Source organism: Procambarus clarkii, chromosome 18 (assembly GCF_040958095.1).
Source record: "Procambarus clarkii isolate CNS0578487 chromosome 18, FALCON_Pclarkii_2.0, whole genome shotgun sequence".
NCBI lineage: Eukaryota > Metazoa > Arthropoda > Malacostraca > Decapoda > Cambaridae > Procambarus > Procambarus clarkii.
In genome coordinates, this window is record NC_091167.1 from 34,150,190 (window position 1) to 34,161,344 (window position 11,155).

At 45.3% G+C, this 11,155-nt stretch overlaps 2 protein-coding genes and 1 non-coding gene across 3 annotated transcripts; 1 reads left to right on the forward strand and 2 right to left on the reverse strand.

Moving 5' to 3' along the window:
- Positions 1-638: 638 nt before the first annotated feature.
- On the reverse strand, positions 639-728 carry TRNAY-GUA (transfer RNA tyrosine (anticodon GUA)). The gene is given in 2 exon segments: positions 639-674; positions 692-728. It is a non-coding gene; the product is annotated as a tRNA-Tyr (tRNA).
- A 4,794-nt stretch (positions 729-5,522) lies between these two features.
- Positions 5,523-6,032, reverse strand: LOC138366071 (uncharacterized). The gene has a single exon (XM_069326801.1). It carries the CDS (start codon positions 6,030-6,032, stop codon positions 5,523-5,525), a length of 510 nt encoding a protein of 169 aa, XP_069182902.1.
- Positions 6,033-6,165: 133 nt separating this feature from the next.
- On the forward strand, positions 6,166-10,129 carry LOC138366073 (protein psiR-like). The gene is made up of 3 exons (XM_069326802.1): positions 6,166-6,209; positions 7,225-8,186; positions 10,089-10,129. The coding sequence occupies exons 1-3, from the start codon at positions 6,166-6,168 to the stop codon at positions 10,127-10,129; spliced, it is 1,047 nt and encodes a 348-aa protein (XP_069182903.1).
- The last annotated feature ends 1,026 nt before the right edge of the window (positions 10,130-11,155 follow it).

Genomic DNA, 11,155 nt, shown 5'->3' on the forward strand with positions numbered 1-11,155 from the left:
GGCCTGGGTGAGACACGGGAGGGAAACTGTATTCACAATGGATCTTGGATTTAGTTATGCTACTGCTGCTGCTGCTATTGCTGTTGCTACTGCTGCAGCTATTGCTGCTGCTACTGCTGCTGCTGCTGCTATGAGGAGTTCTGAGGACTGTGACTGTTGGGCTTGAGTGGGCCTCGGGCATACCAGAGACTGTGTTTCAGTATGTTGATCTAGAGTGGGCATCTGGGATCCCGGATTGTTGTGTTAGAATATAGAAATCTTGTAGAGATTTTGCCTCCTCTGAATATTTCTGTACCACCTATACACTTATAAATGTTACCGTACAAATCCGTATCTAAATCGTTTATATATATGGTAAAAAAATAGAAGTTCGAGTACAGAACTCTGAAGCTCTCTACTTACAACAGTTCCCGTTACGATTTGACTGACTACCGTTTTCTGTTTTCTTTGAAATAACCAAGCCCTAAAGCATAACTTCTTAAGGTAAGGTAGCTCAAATTAAAATTCAAAATTAAATTTTGTTATTCAGGAAAAGTACATACATAGATTTTTGCAAACATAAAGTTGAATTTATAGATAGAGCTAGCACATACAATACGTAAAGCAACTAATGCGCATAGCGTTTCGGGCAAAAACTATCCTTCGAACCGGATTCGAACCAGTGACCTATGGATGTCCGCTTCAGTACCAACTACAGTCCACCGCTCTACCAACTGAGCTATCGAAGGTCTCTATTAACGAGGTGAAAGCGCTAAGCTAGTATGACCCAGTTGGAAGGGGACATGAGGACGGAGTGAAGGAACGATGCCCATCAAATTGGACCATCGGGGATCGAATACCAATCCTGCAGGTTGTAAGGCCGTCGCCCTACCGATCACACCCCACTGCTGACCACTCCCACACCCCCACTCCTGACCACTCCCAACTCCTGACCACTCCTGACCACTCCCCCCCCCTCTCTCTCTCTCTCTCTCTCTCTCTCTCTCTCTCTCTCTCTCTCTCTCTCTCTCTCTCTCTCTCTCTCTCTCTCTCTCTCTCCCCGTGGAAGCCAATAACAGAAGGCGGACAAACAATGGGGACGCGCCGATCGCTTAATAGGAAAAGTTACCTCGTATTGCTCACAGTAACCGGTGTCGGCGGCATATGCCCCGTCCCCACTACCCTCAGGCGAGTCCCGGGCTGGCTGAGTGGGGGTTGACGAGGGCCAGGATAACCTTCCCTCCAACCTCTGGGCCCCCTTGATGACGAGGGAGCTGTAGAGGGGGGTACATGATCTCTCCCTCATCCCTGTGATGACGAGGGAGCTGTAGAGGGGAAAGATGACCTCCTCCCTCGCTGTAAGGGTCACCCCAAGAGGAGCATCAGCTGGAGTGCCTGTGATTGCCTCTTGGATTAATTAACCGGAAGAGGAGCCGCTGAGATAAACTTGATTTGCTGTGATTAGTATTGCATCTAATTATCTGGGTTTTGGGGCGGGGGCTTAATTAGTGTATATAGTTTGGGCTCATAAGCCCGTTGCATTAACCATTATTAGTGCAACACCTCGTCAACAATGGATTATTAATATCCCTCTGGAAATTGCTAATTTTGTCCACAGGAAATTTACTTTTTTTTTTTGGGGGGGGGGGGGGTGAGAATCAATGGAGACTAGATAAACTGACCGCTGAAGAACGAGGTGTGCTAGGAGACCTCTGGTGAGCTGGTCGATCACTGCCTGCAAAGGCATTATACACAGAAGTATAACCTGCTTCTCGGGGGTATATATACACAGATAATTTACATTATTCCAGGACCACGTTCAGGACTAAAGTATACTTGCGGGTTGGTCAATAATATATTGTGATGGTCTTAGTAGCCCACAGAGGCTGAGAAGCCCTAAGAACAATAACAAACTTGCTGGCTGGTCAGTAAGATGTTGTAACAACCGTGCAGCCGCTGATGGGCGTTATAACCCCCAATACCAAAACCGCCAGCACAGACTCTGGGGGTGTACAATCTAAATTACTGCACACACCCTTAACTCGCCAAACACACACCGAAACTACGACGTTGGTACAACGTTCGAATAAGTTTTAATACCTCCTAACCAGTTATTACAACTAATATAGCAAGTTGTAACAACGTTCTAATACGCCATAAACACGTTAAGCCAAGATGTAACAACTTTATTACAAGTTGTAACAAGCGGAAAATAAAGTTATGATTTGTGTTTCCAGGGTTGTGTGTAATTGCACACATTTAATACACAAGCACACACCCTTGCTGCTGAGGAAGGGCGGTGCTGACCGTAGAGCTGAACCTTCACGTTCATACTGACCACAGTCAGCGTCACTCTCATTGAAATCTCCCTCGTCGTTCTGCAGCCTGGCTGGGGCAACACACACACCACGCCACAATTCACCAAGCCTTTACGTGTTCACTTACGAAACGAAACCTGTAGATCCTTTCCTTATGCATGGCGGCCTACAGTAGTTTGTATTCATTACACAGTTTATGACCTTGGAAACGCTGCAAGGTCGTTCCAGACCAAATATTATTGTTATAGATAACCTGGGTTGCGCTTGGAGGTCATCAAGTGTTTAATAATGGTAAATTAAGCCGTCATGATTGGAGGAAAGATGTACAGATTTCGTAATTGGACACATGTACCTGATGAATTCTGGCGCTGATCAGCTGCTACTTAACTCAAGTTACCCTGGACTTGCCACAACGTGCAAAATACAAAGTGCTAACCTAACCAGAAACGTACGAACCCAAGCCACCCACCTAACCTAACCAAGCGACGAATATAAAACATGGCCCCACCTAACCCTAACCTAGTAAGAGTGGCAAGTTCTCTGGGTCTCTAGCCCATAAATACGAGTTATTATTGGCTATTCATGCCCGTGCCACCTCTTGGGTGGTCTAATCTTCATCAATCAATCAATCTGACTCTCTCGCCCCACACAATATGGCAACTAATGACTCTCTTCTTCAGAGAAATCTAATAACAGATATTACAGATTCAGAGTAAGCTTAAGGCTATATCAACCACAAAACCTTACTAACCAACCAGTAAGTTTACCTTTAGTCCTGAAATAATAGTCCAGGATTAAAATATAAACTCTCAGTAAATATATACCGAGAATACACAGGAAACAGCCCCGAGCTCTTAATTCCCAGTGTCTGTCAGTGCGTTTATCAGAGTAACTCATCCACTCTTAGTATCAGATATTTTTCCGGTAATATCTATTGGTTAAGTGTTATAAATGATGAGATCAGCTTTATATAAACACTCCAGACATTCCCAGGTAAGAAGAGTGGTATAGGGACGGGGAGGGAGTTATGTTTCCAAGATCAGGGAGAAATACATCATGTACTACTATCAAATCCCACCTTGAGAAGACTGACCAAGCCAAGTGTTGAAGGTTAATAGTGGGATTGTGATGGTCCTGCAGTAGAGCAGCCAGTGGTGGGCCTGATGTGGGTCCCCCCGCAATGGGACAGCCTGTGAGGAGGGTCCTGCAGTAGGACAGCCTGTGGTGGGTCCTCCAGTGGGACAGCCTGTGGTGGGTCCTCCAGTGGGACAGCCTGTGGTGGGCCTGAGGTGGGTCTTGCATTATGACAGCCTGTGGTGGGTCCTGCAGTGGGACAGCGTGTCCCACTGCATGATGCAGAGATCATTCACATCCCAGCCGAAGAGCTTGAGTATATTCATCGTAACCCCTCTCCCTGCTTTTAATACTACCTGTTTACCTAGCGAATCACGACTAAGACATATTCAAACCAGCATAAAAGGGTCTCAGTTTAGCCAAACTGTTCCAGCCAATATATATTATTCTATCACGTTAGCAGCTTCAAGTAGTGCTTCAGCTTTGGGGGCAGTACGCAGCTTAAGGGACAGAGTCTGGCATCTCAGATTACTTTATTGCGTCGTGCAGCAGACAAGAAAATTGTCGGATAGGCTATTATACCTGTCTATCTACCTGCCTGGACCACACCCAATACAAGAGGCAATACTTGACATCAAATAATATATTTTGTGATGTTCAAGAATCTGAATGATACATTTTTATATTCTTTATAATTTTCCACCATTTCAGATAATAGATTTTTTTTTTATTCCTTGTTAGACCATTTCAGATAATAGAGTTGTTTATTCCACGCCATAAACCGCACTTGAAAATAAATGTACACGATCTGTTATTTGCGAAAACGCGTATGTTCACGAGGGGCTGTCCAGTGTTCAATTGGTTGTCATTGTGAACATTTAGTCTTCTTCCACTGTCCATTCCATTATTTTATATGTCGTTATTATGTCTCCTCTCTCCTCTTTTCTAGCGTCGTTTGGTTTAACGTTCTCCGTCTTTCTTGAAACAATATTCATCGTAATTCTGGGACGAGTCTCGTTTCGAACCTCTTTACCTTCACAAGGTAAAGAGGTTCTTTACCTCTTTAGGGTAAACATATAGGTAAGAGAGATAAAAATATGTGCCTTTTAAAGGTGAAGGTTCCATGATGGGATGATATACTGTCAGACTGGTCCTTATCTTTGTCATGGTTACCTAGCGATGATTTCGGGGCTTAGCGTCCCCGCGGCCCAGTCCTCGACTAGGCCTCCTCACGCTGGTGGTACGCAGGGGCCAGATTCACGAAGCAGCTACGCAAGCACTTACGAACCTGTACATCTTTTCTAAATTTTTTGGCGGCTCTGTTTACAATTATTAAACAGTTAATGAGCTCCGAAGCACCAGGAGGCTGTTTATAACAATAACAACAGTTGATTGGGAAGTTTTCATGCTGTTAAATTGTTTAATAAATGTAAACAAAGCCATCAAAGATTAAGGAAAGATGTACACGTTCATAAGTACTCGCGTAACTACTTTGTGAATCTGGCTTCTGGTCTGTGAATGAGTCCTTAAGTTTCTGAGGGATGTCCTAACATTTACCAGTGTAGAGTGTGCTGCTGATGTCTGTGTGTATATAGTGATTTATCACTGGTCCAATGTCCACTCTTAGATTCTTTTTTTTTCTAGTCATTACTTGGAGGTAATTTAATTTTCAGTGTGTTAAGTCCTGCTGATTTTATGTCAGGTGTTTCCGTTTCGTCACCTTACACTTACTGGTGTTAAAATTCAGTGGCCATTTCATGGAGAAATTGTACAGTCTATGTCATCTTGGAGTAATTTACTATTATCACCTCGCTCGACTGTTTGTGTGTGTGTGTGTGTGTGTGCGTGTGCGCGCGTGTGAGTGCGCGTGAATGCGTGTCCCTATGCAAGTAAACTGTATATAGTGTACTAACTATTTATGTGAATTACCATTTTATCTCAGAGACGTGGCATCTACGCCCCCAGATAACTTTTAGGGGTCGTAGGTGTTTACCCAAGAGCCACACTGCGTTGCAACTGTGTGAGTAATGTTGCAGCCACAAACCTTGTGGTGGCATCAGCCCACATTACCAGAGGGCTCCATCACCTCCTTCATAACCATTGCGGTCTTCAGTGACACTTACATCAGGCTTCACAGCATGACGGTGTACTCTACCCCCCCGTGCTCCAGCCCCGACACTCTTGCTCTTTAATGTTATCGTTCTCGCTCTCGCTCATGGCGTCATAAATGCCGGGGTTTGCTGCTTGCTTCTCCATTATCTCCAAACTGTGCATGCCAGGTGTTATAGTGCTTGCTTCAGCATCGTCATCATCACTCTGGGGCATGTCAGGTGTTATAGTGCTTGCTTCAGCATCATCATTACCACTCTGGGGCATGCCAGGTGTTATAGTGGTTGCTTCAGCATCGTCATCATCACTCTGGGGCATGTCAGGTGTTATAGTGCTTGCTTCAGCATCGTCATCATCACTCTGGGGCATGTCAGGTGTTATAGTGCTTGCTTCAGCATCATCATTACCACTCTGGGGCATGCCAGGTGTTATAGTGCTTGCTTCAGCATCGTCATCATCACTCTGGGGCATGTCAGGTGTTATAGTGGTTGCTTCAGCATCATACTTCCTGTCTGTTCCTATACGCACTGGAATTTTGACGTTATCAACCATAAAGTCAAAATTTTGGTGCAACAGTGAAATTAAACGCAACGGGATATTAACACTTCCTCGGAATAATGAACACCGACTTCCAACACCACCAACACCCACAACCAATACCATCCCCCCACAGCCTCTGGTAGCGATGGTGCTGGTGCTGAGTATTGAGCGGGCCAAACACACTCCGCTGTGAGTAATGATGATGTCTACACTGACTAGTGACTGTCCCTGGAGGCCGACCTCGACCACTCACACGCCTACAGCCGGCCTGTACGTGAGGTGTAGTGGGACTGTGACTCCAGTGGGGTCTAAAACTTCTACCCTACATGAACATTATGACGCCATAGAGGGGTACATACTTTTCTCACGACTTAGACCCTTAGTCGAACAGTTTGTATTATCCAAGTCCAGGTTAGGACTTATTATTCCTTATTATTATTATTATTATTAAAAGTATAATGCTCCTTTTTCTGTACTGCAATTCGCACAAGAACACAATATCAATATTAGAGGTGCCACAAATGACTCTCGATTGCGTGCACTTATGCAGGAATAAAATTATTTTACCGCTAGAATCATCGTAAATAAGCCGAACTTTGTAACCATTTTGGGGGTGAGGTTAACTACCAATTCATGCAGGCACTAAAGCAAAATTAAATGCATAATAAACATAGGGATAATTAAATCAAAGTGAGCTAGATAATGCCACAATGTTACTTATAATCACACACCAAATGTGGCAGCACAAGTTTACTATTAAATATCTAAACCACCAGTTGTTTCTATCGCCGGCTTGACAACCTTAAAGTCCACACAATAACGTTTTCCTGAATTATCAATTCCTCAATCTCTCTCTCTCTCTCTTTTCCTCAATCTATTAACAATCAGCAACTATGCCACGAATCTATATTATGTCATACCAGACACGCAAGTATATATAGAAATTGTACATATATAAATACACACAGTCTGAGAACTCCAGAAGAGAATACCAGGGGAAAAGGAAATGTAGTGGAAAAAGAAATGATTAAATAGTTAAAATATCTCTGACATTGAAAACGATATTATAGGTGCGGAAGCTATTAAAACACCGCATGTGCCTCTTCACTTAGCAGTAAATAGGTCCCCAGGGGACTTCTAGCTATGGGGATCTCGACAAGCCTAACAAGCTTTCTTTTCCCGATAATGGGCACTAAACCTTTAGTGGCAGTGAAACTACTGGCTATAATGCAAACACCTGCCAGGATGGACGGCAGTGTAGCTATACTGCCAACACCTGCCAGGATGGACGGCAGTGTAGCTATAATGCCAACACCTGCCAGGATGGACGGCAGTGTAGCTATAATGCCAACACCTGCCAGGATGGACGGCAGTGTAGCTATAATGCCAACACCTGCCAGGATGGACGGCAGTGTAGCTATAATGCCAACACCTGCCAGGATGGACGGCAGTGTAGCTATACTGCCAACACCTGCCAGGATGGACGGCAGTGTAGCTATACTGCCAACACCTGCCAGGATGGACGGCAGTGTAGCTATACTACCAACACCTGCCAGGATGGACGGCAGTGTAGCTATACTACCAACACCTGCCAGGATGGACGGCATTGTAGCTATACTACCAACACCTGCCAGGATGGACGGCAGTGTAGCTATACTACCAACACCTGCCAGGATGGACGGCAGTGTAGCTATACTACCAACACCTGCCAGGATGGACGGCAGTGTAGCTATACTACCAACACCTGCCAGGATGGACGGCAGTGTAGCTATACTACCAACACCTGCCAGGATGGACGGCAGTGTAGCTATACTACCAACACCTGCCAGGATGGACGGCAGTGTAGCTATACTACCAACACCTGCCAGGATGGACGGCAGTGTAGCTATACTACCAACACCTGCCAGGATGGACGGCAGTGTAGCTATACTACCAACACCTGCCAGGATGGACGGCAGTGTAGCTATACTACCAACACCTGCCAGGATGGACGGCAGTGTAGCTATACTACCAACACCTGCCAGGATGGACGGCAGTGTAGCTATACTACCAACACCTGCCAGGATGGACGGCAGTGTAGCTATACTACCAACACCTGCCAGGATGGACGGCAGTGTAGCTATACTACCAACACCTGCCAGGATGGACACATGTGTTTACTCACACGTTATTCATGTTATGATGTTTGTTTCGGTCCGGGAGGAGATTTGTTCCAGAATTCAAATGCAATATTGCTTGCATTATATTTGTTTAAGGAAAACATTTCTTCTTTGTTGTGAGTGTGTTAGTGTTGATCCAGTGAGCGCGTTGTGTTGTGTTGTGTTGTGTTGTGTTGGGGTGTGTTGTATTGTGTTGTGTTGTAGTGTTTGATTTGACTAGCCATCTTTCCAGTATGTCGCTGCTGGACAGTTTCCAGTCTAATTATTGATTCTTTCCAATTGAGTGCTACTTATTTTCTTTCTCCGTGCTATGACTTCCATATGTTTAAGCCATTAAGTGTGAATTCTAACACGAAAAGCATCATCGGGAGCAGCCACTTCTGCCCGAGTGTTACACACTCAACGGTCCACCGCTCTCTTTCACCGACATTCTCTTTCAGACAGTCTTTCTGAAAAACTGTTATTCTGTCTCTTTCTATCCCCCCCCCTATCTCTCTCTCTCTCTCTCTCTCTCTCTCTCTCTCTCTCTCTCTCTCTCTCTCTCTCTCTCTCTCTCTCTCTCTCTCTCTCGTCCCTATCTCTTCCCCCGTCTCTCTTCCTCCCCTCCTCTCCTCTTCTTTATCAGGGCCTGCGAGGCTTCACCTCTAGCAAAATGAAGGACGTCCATCAGTCGACAAAAGACATCATTCCATGACTCTTCGAATAAAAATAACCTCAAATAGCAAACGTGAAAGAAAAAACTCGCCCGGAAACACGTCAACAAGAAATGTTTCTAACAAAAATTGGAGGAATGTTGCTGACGTGTTTGGAAGCCATGTCATTTCAGAATGGGAGAACAAAAAAAAAAAATGGTGCTGACAATTTGTAGATGGAATTGAAAAGGGGAAGACACAAGGGGTTATGAAGATTGCCCACCTTAGCTTTACGTGATTTGACATTCCCCCCACCCCCCCCCCCACTCCTGCCTCCTGACCCCTCCCCTTGTAATTTCGAATACAATAAGGCACAAGAAAACAAAAGCAAGTTCGCTATAAAACCCAATCCAAGCAACTTCTGGCCTCCCTATAATATATATTTCTCTGTGAAAGTGCTCACACACATTCTCAGAAATACGGCTGATCCTCTGGCCTGTACTCATTCCTCTTCCTTTTCTGAATGAAACAGACATCCACCGAAGTAATAAATCTGAAGGATCGACCCCCACATCAGAGGCGAGAGATGCCTAACAAGATGGTGCTAAGCTGGCTAGGGGAAACTTGCCAATCTAAATACCACGTCTCTTCAGGGAGATGACGACACAAGATATGATCTTCCGTGCCCCTGAAGAGCCAGTGGTTGTCAATGCACTGGTGAGAGAAAGGGAGATAAGGGGGAGGGGGAAAGAGACGAATACGGGGTGAATAACTAGACCAGGACTGCCAGCACACATTCGTACAATAACGCTACACGTTCAAATTTAGCCAGTTAACACGAAAGTTAAAAAAGAGTGTGCTAGCTTGATCATACACATGCTTCCTGGGCAAGTATATATGCTAGGGATATACCAGGGCATCTTTGTGTGTTAAACAGTGCCCACATCACAGGTATACCGACGACGGTCTCATTCCTACACCTATCCAGGATATAACACCAGTCTACTCATCTGAAGGACAGCTGATAGATAACGTCGTATCAATATATACAAGACCTGCATGTACCCCACGTTTACACTAGCACAAGATCACTGTGGAATTATTTACAGTATGTTTATGTTTACTCAGTGCGAGCAAATTACTGGATATAACACGATGTGTATGGAACACAACCATAAGTCTCTGTCTAGACCACTTTGCAGTGTTTGTGACAAGTAGGCCAAAAGGGAATTAAATGTTTTATATTTGTTCTGATTCCCTTTATAACGTGCCATTAGGCTCTCAGGCTAAAGCTTCGCCATGGGATGATATGACATAGCGAGCATTCTAGACCTCCATGTACTTGATGGAAGCCAAATTAATGCCTGTTTTATAATGCTAATGGGATATTGATGCTGCTGATGTGGAACTGGAGGGAGAGAGATGCTGCTGTTGTTGAAATGCTGAGAGATGCTGCTGATGTGGAACTTGAGATACTGGTGATGGGGAACTTGAGAGACGTGCTGCTGAAGGGGGAACTGGAGAGACGTGCTGCTGAAGGGGGAACTGGAGAGACGTGCTGCTGAAGGGGGAACTGGAGAGACGTGCTGCTGAAGGGGGAACTGGAGAGACGTGCTGCTGAAGGGGGAACTGGAGAGACGTGCTGCTGAAGGGGGAACTGGAGAGACGTGCTGCTGAAGGGGGAACTGGAGAGACGTGCTGCTGAAGGGGGAACTGGAGAGACGTGCTGCTGAAGGGGGAACTGGAGAGACGTGCTGCTGAAGGGGGAACTGGAGAGACGTGCTGCTGAAGGGGGAACTGGAGAGACGTGCTGCTGAAGGGGGAACTGGAGAGACGTGCTGCTGAAGGGGGAACTGGAGAGACGTGCTGCTGAAGGGGGAACTGGAGAGACGTGCTGCTGAAGGGGGAACTGGAGAGACGTGCTGCTGAAGGGGGAACTGGAGAGACGTGCTGCTGAAGAGGGAACTTGAGAGACGTGCTGCTGAAGGGGGAACTGGAGAGACGTGCTGCTGAAGGGGGAACTGGAGAGACGTGCTGCTGAAGGGGGAACTTGAGAGACGTGCTGCTGAAGGGGGAACTGGAGAGACGTGCTGCTGAAGGAGGAACTGGAGAGAGAGATGATAATGGTTGTGTGTTGAATCCATGCAATAACCATTATTTACCATTAAATATATTGTAGCGCACGTGAATCCAATTTCATGTGGCAGGATTAGATATATATAGGTTTATAGCTATTTATAGTCTGCTATTTAACCCTGGAACATTTCAGGATTAAACATCAAACTCGTACTTATTAACAGCTTATATTTTTGCATGCATTATTTAATTACCAGTTTTTTTCATC